General features: G+C 46.1%; 1 protein-coding gene across 1 annotated transcript in view; it reads right to left on the bottom strand.

Annotated features, from left to right (window-relative positions):
• LOC309621951 (uncharacterized protein) overlaps positions 1-13635 on the bottom strand; it is a gene marked incomplete at its 5' end in the record, with an annotated part of 132089 nt that overhangs the window by 44269 nt on the left and 74185 nt on the right. The window contains one exon of the mRNA XM_082409217.1: positions 11248-11385. Within this exon, the coding sequence (XP_082265343.1) occupies positions 11248-11385 (138 nt within the window). The remainder of the gene's footprint in view (positions 1-11247; positions 11386-13635) is intronic.

The following is a 13635-nucleotide window of genomic DNA, read 5'->3' as shown; positions in this document are numbered from 1 at the left end:
CTGATCTGGCTTGCAGGTATATTTAGGAAGCTGTTAGCCGGACATCACCTACTAGTATCATGTAAGTAGGCCGTCCGAAGTAGGAAGCTTAGGGGAAAAACCTGGAGGAAAACTTAAAAGCTTAAGCCACACCTCTACACTACACCACCTTTCACAATTTCTTCTCAGATAAGCATCATCCCCATCAGTGAAGAAACTCGTACCTCATAATAGGAAAAACAGGCCTAAAGATTCAATGTGTGTCTTGGGAGGTCCCATCTATGCGATATCTTCCTGGGACCAGAAAAGGCCCCAGGAAGATCCATCTCTGCACCCCTGAAAGCTTACCACCAAGGAAAATGACTAGGTCCATAGATTTCCTCCCTCAAACCAGCTTACCTCACACATAGATCATTAGCAACTCCGCCCTTACTCACATTATCACAGTCACAAGAGTGGTTAGGGAGAAAAGCACTAACCAGGGGAACTAAAACAGAGGCAATCCAGGCCAAGCTGGGCTGGTGGCAGATATCTTGCTCCTTACGCTCGGGTGCATAATGCGACTCACCACAGTGCCTTTGTCACAGACCCTTTTGAACGTTTCTCCACAGAATCCAACAGCTCAAGTTAGTTCATGACGCTTCAAGGTCAACAATCGTCAAGAGAAAAACATGCAATATGTCTTACAATGTTGGATTCCTTACAAACAGGACAAGGAGATAACCATGTAGACAAAACCAGAGCATTTGAAAACATCTGTATTCTACAAACACACCAGTGAATGCTATAAATAAGGTACTATGACATAAAACAAAATGAAAACTAGATGTGAGACTGTTCTCTTCAGTGTACAGACTTCATGGCAGTTGCTGCACACTATCTAGCTACTTAGATCTTTAACTCTCTGTTCTGTTAATACCAAATGAGGCCCAAGTGTGTCAACCTGTTTCCCACAGAAACCAAAAAGTCTACATGCATCTCTTTTCTCCTGTGCCCTTTCACCTTACCTGCTCCCAATTCTCCACCAACGTCCTCCTCTTTCTCTAATTATTCTCCTCTTCATTTTGCTTGGCCTTGCCCCCAAGCATGCAAGACAGAGAGTCCTAGAGGTCCAAGATTCTAGAGTGGCTGTTTGCAAGGCGGAGGAGATTACAGTAACTGCCACACTGTATATACTTCTGTGCAAAGAAAAAGGGACAGTGTTCAGAATGTCTCTCACATATAACAAGAGCTGGAGATGGCAGGATACCTGTGTGGCCCAAGGAACTAGAGCTAGCAAATTATGGGCCAAACAATTGCAACCAAAGGCTGGAAGAGGAAAGGTCTGCAACCAGCTCTGTCTCCTAGCTCTCTGGTATTTGCTGCCAACGAGCAGAGTCTATTTCGTGAAGCATCAAGCACTGAAAAGAAGACTCCTGCTGCTGGAAGGTGACAGGAAGTAACGTCCAATGCAAGATCAAGGCTTGTCCTCGAAGCAATGCCCATAATGGAAGAAAAAAAAAAAAGAGAAAGCGGAAGAGAAATGTTAAGTCGCAAGTCCAACCTGGCCCCCAGCCTAGCCCAGCCCAAGGAAGGTAGGAGTCAAGGAGAAGAAACTAAAAGAGAAGAGCCTTGGACCACAACATTCTCCACAAGGTACACTCAAGAAACTTCACCCTACTCTTGAACCAAGTTACAAAGAGAGCTTCTTAATCCCTACTTTGGCTCCTTAAAAGCTGCTATCAGTTCACTCATTAGACACATCTGATTTCAGAACAACTGTAATAGTTCAAACTAGATGGCTCTTTCCTTCCTAAGGATTATTAATTAAATAAGATCTATATAGCTCTAAGTATATGATACATAAAATAGAATACTCTGTAGAATATAAGTAACTCTTAGTTCAGTGTATTAATGAACGTCTGTAAGAAATGTTGCAATGATTTCCCTAATGGAAGAGCCTGGGGGAGGTAAATCTGTCTTCTAGGATTTCCTCCTCCCCAAAGCTCAGAAACTCAGGTGTTGTTTTAGCTCTCCTACACTCTCTTCACCCAAGCCCGCCTTCCTGTTGGGGATCGGACCTCCCTATTGGCTCTCTCATACCTTTCAACTGCCTGCTTTGTGACATCACTCTCCTCCCAAACCTACTACCACTTGGTAGAGCCTTGGGGTTTCCGTGGAGCTGTTTGGACCAGTAACCAGTGACCTCTGTACTGGACACGTGCGCCGTTCAGCTGCAGCCACTCAGACATCATCTAGTGTTGTCTCCTCATCCCTTGTACCTGCAGTGGATGCTTCCTCTTCTCTGACCATGTCAGGTAAGAAAAGAAACTTTGGAAAGTTTTGCGTTCGATTTCTTTTGCCCCTAAATTGAGTAGGAGATTCAAAATAGCATGGAATAATGAGGGAAAGTATTGAACTACAAGTCTGGAGACCTAATTTCACTTTTGACTTTGACGTTTACTATCTGTGTGACTTTGGACAAATCACTGGCTGTCTCACAAAGCCTGTTGCTTTCCTTAACTGTTACGTTAGGATACCACGTTGGGTTGATCACTCTGATCCCCTTCTTTTCCAGTATTGAGCCTTAAAGGGTACCCATGTAGAAAACGAAATCAGACACTTCTCAAGAGTGTTTCAACAGAAACATAGAAAAGTCAGGGGACATAGAAAACTAGCAATATATACCAAGATGTTTCATCTCTAATGGTCTCCCTCCACTAGGATTTCGACTAGTTGAAAAGAGAGAATAGGGAGAGAGGATGGAGAGTACTGGGCTCTACAGGGAGGCACAGAGTCGAGCGTAAGGAAGTTTAGGATGGTTTTCATTAGCACAGGCCAACAGGCACCAAGAGATGGGAGAAAATGTAAGAATGAAGAGGGAAAGCATAGAGGAGCTCTCAAGAAAAACGGAGTTTGCAATGGAATGCTGATGGGAACCAAAGATTTTCAATTAAAGCAGAAACAGCACAGAGGGAAACCTGCTCAGAGCAGGGCAAAACCAAGTTGATGGTAGCAAACCCTTACATTAACAGACTAAGAAGGAAAGTAAGGCCAGAACAGGGGATCACCAGGAAAGGCAGCTTATCAGAAAAGTCATACTCCGTTTTCTTTCTTTTATTGCCTCTCTGAATACAGTTGGCCACTTGACAGTTTTGAATATAAACATTTTAGAAATACGTTTTAGAAATGATGCCTCCTATAAACAAGCAACCACAGTGGTTATCTAGGGGGCTGCTTTTCAGTGTTTTATTCTTTCTAATTTTTAAACTAGGTAGACATTTCACCAATTCAACATTTTAAGTGATATCTTCTAAATTGAATCAGAAGGACTATTTTCCTTGGTGTGATATGTAGGTTCTAAGGCAAGGCTGCTTTTCATTTTTACAGTTATTTCCTTCCTAACACAGAGAGCACATTGATCAACAGCCATCGTTCGCTTGTAGATCTTAGCTACCGAAGAAGAAGAAGAAGAAGAAGAAAAAGTCAAGCCCCACATCTCTAATTCCCCCCACTTAGGGAATTCCCTGGCGGTCCAGTGCTTAGGACTCGGTGCTTTCACGGCCAGGGCCACGCGGCGCGGCCAAAGAAACAAAACAAACAAACATCCACATTTATCGAAAACCATATTGTGGAGTCCTGTGGATTTTCTTACATTTGAAAATCTTTTTTAATTGGATTCTAGGCATGATGGTTTTTTGAGGTTTTGGGATGCCATCTTCTTGGATGCTGAAGATGATTCTAATCTAAGTTCTAGGATAAATCCAAAAACCTTCCTGATACATTTTAAGCTTCCTTTCTGCTTATTATATAAGCTATATTCATTGAAATATATATTTCTCCTAGGCTTAATACCTCTTACTTGCTGGGTAAAAATATGAAGGAGCACAATAATGAAACTCTTTTACACTTATTATTTTGCTGTCTGCTTCGTACCGGTTTTCATTGAAATACTTGTCTATATGTGTTGTGGCTACCTATACATGCACATTTATTGCATTCTGTTGCTTGTTATGCATTTTTTACTGACATACCTTCTCTGTCTGTATGCATTGGCTAGGAATTCATTCACCTCTATCACCTCCATCGTGTCTTCTGGTTAATAGTATTCACTAAAATAGAGTGGGCAAAATTCACTTTCATAATATTGCATGGATAGTACAGAATGCCATTTGTTAGTAAATTCATTAGGCTTCGATACTTGCCACATACCCCAGTTTTCATTAATATCTATGGATTTCTTTTTCGTTAACGTAATATGCTTGTCATGATTTTTCTTTGTCTTTCTAGAACTTATTGTATCTTCCTCCATATAAATCATACGCAATAGATCAGCTTATTCATCTATTAATTATTACTGCTATTATTATTGGTGGTGGTGTTATAACCACTTTACAGGTGAGGAATCTGAAGTAATCAGATAACTCTTCCCTTTCCAAAAGCACTTAAGAAATCCACTTTCGGGTAATCATTTTGAGGTAGGATGAGAAACCAGGCTTGAAGAGGGCAAAAATGACTCTTTCAATTCACCAGTTGGACTGAGCTGTACGTCACCTCTAGGTAATAGCGTGGGAACTGCACAAGCAAAGGGAGACACTGAAGACGACAATGGTAACAGCCGTACTGTTTTCTAATGGACAAAAAAAATGCCTATATTATAAGTTCTATTTCTCCTGCTTTCTGGCAGTATCATGCTCAGAGTGGAGTCCTGGCAAGGAAGTCAGGATACTTAGGTTCTGAAACCTGGTAATGATACTAACATAATGAGAGAACTTGAACAAGTCAACCCGACCTCTCTGAGCCTCAGTTTCCTTACTCACGAAATGAGACTGAGAACATCGAAGTTCTCTAAGGGCCTCCTAGTTCTAAAATGCTTCCAGTCTAGGAAATAGCATAGAAGTCAATACGAGTGCAGGCTGAAGGGAAAGACAGGGCAGGGAGAAGGTTGCTTCCAGCCTAGAGAACAATCTCTGAACCACACCACTTGGCTCTTCTGCCCGTCTGTGCCCAAGATGGGAGCACAGGCAGTTAATAGAGAAGAGTGGAAAACTGCTCAGTCCTTACAGCCATCATTAACTGTCTGATTTTGGGTTTCTCAGGAAGTAGTGATAGTAGAGGTGTCCTGATAGCAAGAACCTTCAGATGATGCCGTTCCTCAAACGTAGTGAGAATTTCTCAACCTCCCTGAGTTTTTCATGACCCTCTTGTTCTTACAGAAAATTTCCAACATCCATCTCTACTTGGAACTCTAAATTCTCTGCAGCATTCTCCTCCTGTGGTGAGCAATGCAACTTCCCTAACACGAAGTGTCTGCAACTTCTCCAGAGTCTCTGCCCCTGCCGTCAGTTCGGCATCGGCTACTGGTACCCCTTTCCAGACACTCATGGGTAGTGCCTACCTTTACCAACATTCTAGCACGACTATGTTATCTGGAGTTACTGACCACAGCCAGATCTCCACTTCAGCTGCTTCCTATCCAGGTGTTCTTGAGTGGGACATCACAGCAAGCACTGAAAAGAATTCTTCTTCACTCGGAGACTTTACTCTGGCACTCACTGACCGCCACACAGCTGCCTCCTCCATGTTTCTGGCAGCCCAGTATGATAAAACTTCAGACGCCAAGAACATGGTCCCTCTACATCCATCGCTTTCTGCCAGCCTTGCTCAGGGAACACCATCTCAGATTCCAAATCAGGGGCAGAGCCGCCTGTCACTTCCCTGCCAGGACGGAAGCCAGGTATATTACTATAACCAAGGCACACTGGGGTCTTTACTGTATGGAGAACTTGGCTCCTGCCCGCAATCCTACGGCTCGGCGTCATACACAGGAAGTCGGGCCTCTGGGCAACCAGAAATGGGAATGGGACTGAAGGAGATTCAGCCCACAAATATCCGACCACCAGCTTCCACCTCTGCAGTCTGCCACCCTGTGTCTGCTCAACGCATCACAGAAACAAGTTTTCAAGGTGAGTATAACAAACGCCAGAGAAAGTTGAAGAATGAGGTCGGCATTCAAAAATGGGGTCAAATCGACAGCTGGGAAGGGGTGTAGAGGCAGGTAGAATTTAGATCCTGAGCCTTTAATAACCACTACCTTCGCTCAGTGCCCTCTGTTTTTAGACTCTATATGAGAACACCTAGGGCTTCCCTGGTGGCGCCGTGGTTAAGAATCCGCCTGCCAATGCAATGCGGGGGACACGGGTTCGAGCCCTGGTCTGCGAAGATCCCACATGCCGTGCAGCAACTAAGCGCATGTGCCACAACGACGGAGCCTGCATTCTAGAGCCCGTGAGCCTCAACTACCGAAGCCCACGTGCCTACAGCCCATGCTCCGCAACAAGAGAAGCCACCGCGATGAGAAGCCCGCACACCGCAACCGAGAGTAGCCCCCGCTAGCCGCCAACTAGAGAAAGCCCGTGCACAGCAATGAGAGACCCAGTGCAGCCAAAAAAATAAATACGTAGAATAAATAAGTTCAAACAGTAAATAAATACATAAACATAAATTACAAAAAAAAGAACACCTAATGCAGGTGGGAAGGTGGGAGGGCCACTGTAGAGGTCATCTATGCTACATGTACAAGAACGCCGAGAGCACACCAATCGGTACCACACTTTTCACTGCTGTAGCCGATCGTTCCCCCTGTACTGCCACACTGTAGCACTCCCTTCCCTCATCTACTGCTATAGTCTCTTCGGAAGGTGTTTCAGAACTCTTGTTATGTGAGTGCCAGTTGAACTGTCCTCACTTCCTTCATTTATACCAGGATTGAAGACCTTGTGGTCCGAGATCCTGTCCAGAGAGCAAGCAGGCTAAGACTCTGTCTTTGTTGATGTATTTCATCAGCAAGGGCTCTACCCCCTCTCCTAGTTCATGGTGTGACGTGTTCTTGGCCTCTCGGGAAAGTGGGGAGAATGGAAAGGACCCTATATGAGAATGCTAGGCTTTGTAAAACATTTCAGGTTTTTAAAAATAAGACTCATTTTGTATTGGACTTATAACAGTCCTATGAAATACAAAGCGAGCCGAGAATCAGCGACAGGAAAGGCTCACCAGTAAGAATTACAACAGTCACCGCTTACCTCGTAGCATAGGGCACTGTCCGTGATCCTTAAGAAGAGTTAGTAGAAATGCCTTGCCCATCTTGCCCCTGAACCCCTTGAAAGGTACACGACTGCTGTGTTGGTGTTTAGGGGGAGCATCTCACTTACCAGGGACTGACTTCTCCCTTGATCCCTTTGTAGGGATGGAGACCTCCCCCCTGGTGATGAAAAATTCCCTGGGATTGCAACCTCCAAGCCAGACGTTTTGTGTGACACAAAGTCAAGAACTCCCCAAGTCCTGCAGTAGCAGAAACAGCCACATACTTGAGAGTAACCCACCATCTGAACTTGGGGACATTTCAGTGACAGCTCCAGTCCAGAGTGCCAGGCGTCTCCTGGCCCTGCCTCCAGCTCCAAGCCAGGGACAAATAGAGAGTAAGCACGTGGATGATATCAAAACCAAGCTTTCAAAGCCTCTGGATGCCTACCAGATCCCAACAGAGAACCAAGATCCTCCACTACTCCCTTTAGGAATCCCTGATATTCACCAGCCGCTGGCCTGCACCGATCCCCTCAGCCAAGAGGAGCAGCCTGGTTCTGAAAATGCTGATCTGGGAGAGAACAGCCGGAGTCGTCAGGACCTAGGGACACTTGAAAATGGGATTGAACCTAGCAGTGGTCTTGCAGACATTACTACACTGGCGGAGGATATTCACCTTCCCCAGCTCTTTAATCCTTTGAAAGATCTTGATCAATCCCAAGGTCCCAACGTGATCAAAGCTAAAGACACCAGAGCCATTAAGGTGAATCAGGTGCAGGAAAAGCCAAGTGTCATAAAGGTTCCCTCTGATCAACCCAGGAAGAACAAACAGAAAGCCTCTGAGCCTATCAGTGGCGCTCCCAAGGCCAAAATCCAGCCAAAGAATCCAGAGTGCCCGTTAGGGGGAGAAGTGGTTACATGCCACGCTGCAGTCAGTGACAGGGCTCCTGTGAACACGGCCAAGCACTCTCAAGGCAAACCTCAGAAAGCTGCATCCAGAAAGATCAGCAAAACTAAGAGCCACGGGCAGGAAAAGACCAAAAGGACCAGAGGGAGAAACAAGGCTGAGGAGAACAAGCAGTCAGGGAACAAAGTCAAGGCAGAAGAGAAGCCAGCAATCCCCCACACGAAGCGAAAGGAACACCAAACTGAGCTTCTCCAACAGAGCTTTCAAAAGCCTCGAACCTCCCTTGGCGTGCGCATGCTGGAGTCTGTGAAGGTTCTTCATGCGCTGGGGAAGAAGAATGAGACGAAAACTGGGCTCTCTTCCTGTCGGCTCTTGGGAAAGTCAAGCAACCCCAAAGACCCCCAGCCACCCCCAGCTATCCAGCCATGGCGGCATACCCCACGTGAGGGGAAGGGTCCTGAGAAAACGCAAGTCCAAGCCCAGAAACCAGACAGCAGTGCTGAAACAGAGTGTCCGTCTCCAGCCCAGTATGAGCGGCCTCCTCCTGGGAAGGTCAAGTTGATACCTCTGCCTTTTTCTGCCTGGGACAAGCCTCAAGCTCGACCCGCTCCTCGGAGGCCACAGTCTCTGGCCTCACATCGGCCTGCTGGGGCTTACCGTGCCCAGCCTGGTTCTACTGACTCAGCTCAACCTGCTGCAGCCAATTCATCCCAGCCAGCTCCTGCCTCTTTGCCAGGCCCCGCCAAACCAGCTCAGCCAACTGTGACCAACCCAACCCAACCGGCTTGGACCAACCATACCCAGCCTCGTGTCCCTCAGTCTGCTGCTCCTAGGCCTGCACCCTCCAAAACTTCATCTGGCACTCCTCTCCAGCGGGAGCCTGTTCCCCCTGCTGTGAATAAGCGCCAGTCCCCACCCAAGCTCCAAACCCAATTTCTACTCCAAGACTTCAGCAAGCAACGAGTTCCATGGAGGGAACCCAACGTGCCTGAGCCAGTCATGTCAAAGCCCATCGAACAAGAGCAGAGGCCAGAGCGAGAGGCCATGAAGAGGCGGGCTCAACAACAACGGGAGAATGCTGCCAGATACACCTCTTCGGGCAAGCTGCAATTTTTCACCGAGAGGGAAAACGAAATGGAAATTGCCGACTACTACGGATACGTCAAGTGAGAGCTGCTAGGATTCTTGGTGCCACCTTGGCTACCAGCTGTTCTTCCATACACAGGTAAGACAGGTATAGAACTGAATAAGTAAATGGAATACAATTAATAGACGAGTAACAAACCTTTCGAATTTTCAGATGCTGCTAACTGGGGCGTGAGAAAGGAAGGACTGAAAGTTGGATGGGAGAATGAAGGAAAGGGGTAAAAACTGAGCAAAGAGGAAGGAACTTGGCCCAGGGCTAGGAAGGCCAAAAGAGACGTATGGATTTAGGAAAGGAAGCAGGAGCGAGGATGAAATGGCAGAAGTAAAAAGCAGGGTCAGAGGTCTGGGTTGAAAGAACACAATTGGAGTAGAGTTGAAGGTGACAGAAGATGAGTCTAGGTTTACTAGGAGAAATAGAAAAAGTCTCTCGGGGACGCTGGCCTTAAGTCTCACAACCACCAGATAGGTATTTCAGAAAACAAGAGGTTCAGGACACATCTCTGAAAGGTCTGAGTTGCCTTATTCAGGTGTGACTGTAGTGGGGGAATAGGGAAATCTACCAGAGAAGTGGCTAGGGCTCAGAGTTATCCTAGGGGCAGCTGACGACAGGGGCAGAGCCAAGGGAACTGCTGGATCAGGAGGCCCACGAACAAAGCAGGGGCATAGCCGCCTGTCACTTCCCTGCCAGGAAGGAAGCCAGGTATATTACTATAACCAAGGCACACTGGGGTCTTTACTGTATGGAGAACTTGGCTCCTGCCCGCAATCCTACGGCTCGGCGTCACACACAGGAAGTAGGGCCTCTGGGCAACCAGAAATGGGAATGGGACTGAAGGAGATTCAGCCCACAAATATCCGACCACCAGCTTCCACCTCTGCAGTCTGCCACCCTGTGTCTGCTCAACGCATCACAGAAACAAGTTTTCAAGGTGAGTATACAGACGGCAGAGAAAAGTTGAACAATGAGGTCAGCATTCAAAAATGGGGTCAAATCGACAGCTGGGAAGGGGTGTAGAGACAGGTAGAATTTAGATCCTGAGCCTTTAATAACCACTACCTTCTCTCAGTGCTCTCTGTTTTTAGACTCTATATGAGAACACCTAGGGCTTCCCTGGTGGCGCCTGCCAATGCAGGGGACACGGGTTCGAGCCCTGGTCTGCGAAGATCCCACATGCCGTGCAGCAACTAAGCGCATGTGCCACAACGACGGAGCCTGCATTCTAGAGCCCGTGAGCCTCAACTACCGAAGCCCACGTGCCTACAGCCCATGCTCCGCAACAAGAGAAGCCACCGCGATGAGATGCCCGCACACCGCAACCGAGAGTAGCCCCCGCTAGCCGCCAACTAGAGAAAGCCCGTGCACAGCAATGAGAGACCCAGTGCAGCCAAAAAAATAAATACGTAGAATAAATAAGTTCAAACAGTAAATAAATACATAAACATAAATTACAAAAAAAAAGAACACCTAATGCAGGTGGGAAGGTGGGAGGGCCACTGTAGAGGTCATCTATGCTACATGTACAAGAACCCCGAGAGCACACCAATCGGTACCACACTTTTCACTGCTGTAGCCGATCATTCCCCCTGTACTGCCACACTGTAGCACTCCCTTCCCTCATCTACTGCTATAGTCTCTTTGGAAGGTGTTTCCGAACTCTTGTTATCAGAGTGCCAGTTGAACTGTCCTCACTTCCTTCATTTATACCAGGATTGAAGACCTTGTGGTCCGAGATCCTGTCCAGAGAGCAAGCAGGCTAAGGCTCTGTCTTTGTTGATGTATTTCATCAGAAAGGGCTCTACCCCCTCTCCTAGTTCATGGTGTGAAGTGTTCTTGGCCTCTCGGGAAAGTGGGGAGAATGGAAAGGACCCTATATGAGAATGCTAGGCTCTGTAAAACATTTCAGGTTTTTAAAAATAAGACTCATTTTGTATTGGACTGACAACAGTCCTATGAAATACAAAGAAGGCCGAGAATCAGTGACAGGAAAGGATCACCAGTAAGAACTACAGCAGTCACCGCTTACCTCGTAGCATAGGGCACTGTCCGTGATCCTTAAGAAGAGTTAGTAGAAATGCCTTGCCCATCTTGCCCCTGAACCCCTTGAAAGGTACACGACTGCTGTGTTGGTGTTTAGGGGGAGCATCTCACTTACCAGGGACTGACTTCTCCCTTGATTCCTCTGTAGTGATGGAGACTTCCCCGCTGATGAAAAATTCCCTGGGATTGCAACCTCCAAGCCAGACAGCTTTCCTATGGAATGACAGAGAACTTGTCAAGGTGAAACACCAGTCTGCGGGAGAAAGGGAAGAAGAGAATGATGGAAATCGTTTCTGGGAAACTATTTTTACATTATGTGTTGTTTGTTCCCGGTAAATAAACTGAAATCTTCTTAACAGTACAACAAAATCTAAACCACTAAAGCCAACAATACAGGAGTATAACGTTCGACAAAAATTTCTTTGGCTGCGCAGCATGTGGGATCTTAGCTCCCCAACCAGGGATTGAACCCACGCCTGCTGCATTGGAAGCGCAGAGTCTTCACCACGGGACCACCGGGGAAGTCCCAGGACTATCACTTTTAAAGGAGAAGGTACAAACCCCTCGGTTCTATGAACTGGAGATTTTTAGTAAGAAGTCAATATATTTGTTGTTAGGCACATTTTATGTTAGGCTGTCTCCCTGCACAGGATGCAGGCGCCTTGAGAATGGAAGTCATATCCCTCTATAGTACGTCCCTCTTCTTTCTGCTTTGCAGTTTGCTGCTCCACTTGTTCAACCCCACCTAGTAATAACCTATACTTCCCTTGTTCCTGTTTTCCCATCTGGAAAACAGACAAAAGGCAACCAAACAACGCAAAGGTCTCAACAAATAAGGGATATCCAAAACCAGAGATGGCCAGAACTTCTGTACCCCTGATGAAATAGTCCTCATACAAAACCTGATAATCAAATTCCTTAATGCTAGGAATCACAGTGAAAAATAGTATCTGAACTGACTTCTGTCAGATGAGTGAGAACTAAGGTTAATTCAGTGTATCTGAAGCATAGAAAGTGAGGGCAAAAGTGGCACAAGATGGGGCTAGAGAAGCAGAGAGGATTCTAGACCACGCAGAGTCTTAAAGGCCAACAGTGTGTTTTCTATTCTCAAAACAATGTTTGTGAGCGATGTTTATGAGCAACGTTCCAACTTGCTTTGAAGGTTTCTTGTGTGAAGAGTGGATTGGAAGGAAACAAGATATATGGACACCAGTTAGGACCTAATCGCAACAGACAGGCAAGTTCAGTATTAGGAAGTTGAGGAAGAGCTGGCTGACAGATTCCAAAGAAATTCAGGAGATGAACTGAAGCGGGCTTAATGGGGTAGGAGATGGAGGAAAGGAAGGTCTTAGGGAATTCAAGGGTTTACTGCACACATGAGCAAAGTCTCAAAATTAATCATTTGAACGTACAGAGGCGGATCTCCCAAATGACACCGGTTAGGAAGCAACGGTACGCCCTTTAGAATTCCTAGAGACAACACAAATCAACTGTTTCGATGGAAAATTCGGCGGGACTCTTGATTTCCATGGGAATACAGAGAAAAGAGACACTGATCTGGCTTGCAGGTATATTTAGGAAGTTGTTAGCCGGACATCACCTACTAGTATCATGTAAGTAGGCCGTCCGAAGTAGGAAGCTTAGGGGAAAAACCTGGAGGAAAACTTAAAAGCTTAAGCCACACCTCTACACTACACCACCTTTCACAATTTCTTCTCAGATAAGCATCATCCCCATCAGTGAAGAAACTCGTTCGTACCTCATAATAGGAAAAACAGGCCTAAAGATTCAATGTGTGTCTTGGGAGGTCCCATCTATGCGATATCTTCCTGGGACCAGAAAAGGCCCCAGGAAGATCCATCTCTGCACCCCTGAAAGCTTACCACCAAGGAAAATGACTAGGTCCATAGATTGCCTCCCTCAAACCAGCTTACCTCACACATAGATCATTAGCAACTCCGCCCTTACTCACATTATCACAGTCACAAGAGTGGTTAGGGAGAAAAGCACTAACCAGGGGAACTAAAACAGAGGCAATCCAGGCCAAGCTGGGCTGGTGGCAGATATCTGCTCCTTACGCTCGGGTGCATAATGCGACTCACCACAGTGCCTTTTTCACAGACCCTTTTGAACGTTTCTCCACAGAATCCAACAGCTCAAGTTAGTTCATGACGCTTCAAGGTCAACAATCGTCAAGAGAAAAACATGCAATATGTCTTACAATGTTGGATTCCTTACAAACAGGACAAGGAGATAACCATGTAGACAAAACCAGAGCATTTGAAAACATCTGTATTCTACAAACACACCAGTGAATGCTATAAATAAGGTACTATGACATAAAACAAAATGAAAACTAGATGTGAGACTGTTCTCTTCAGTGTACAGACTTCATGGCAGTTGCTGCACACTATCTAGCTACTTAGATCTTTAACTCTCTGTTCTGTTAATACCAAATGAGGCCCAAGTGTGTCAACCTGTTTCCCACAGAAACCAAAAAGTC

This window comes from Balaenoptera borealis, assembly GCF_965194805.1.
Source record: "Balaenoptera borealis genome assembly, contig: HAP1_SCAFFOLD_1279, whole genome shotgun sequence".
In the NCBI taxonomy this organism is placed as follows: Eukaryota; Metazoa; Chordata; class Mammalia; order Artiodactyla; family Balaenopteridae; genus Balaenoptera; species Balaenoptera borealis.
Note: the sequence above shows the minus strand (reverse complement) of the source record. Positions and strands in the feature narration are given on the sequence as shown.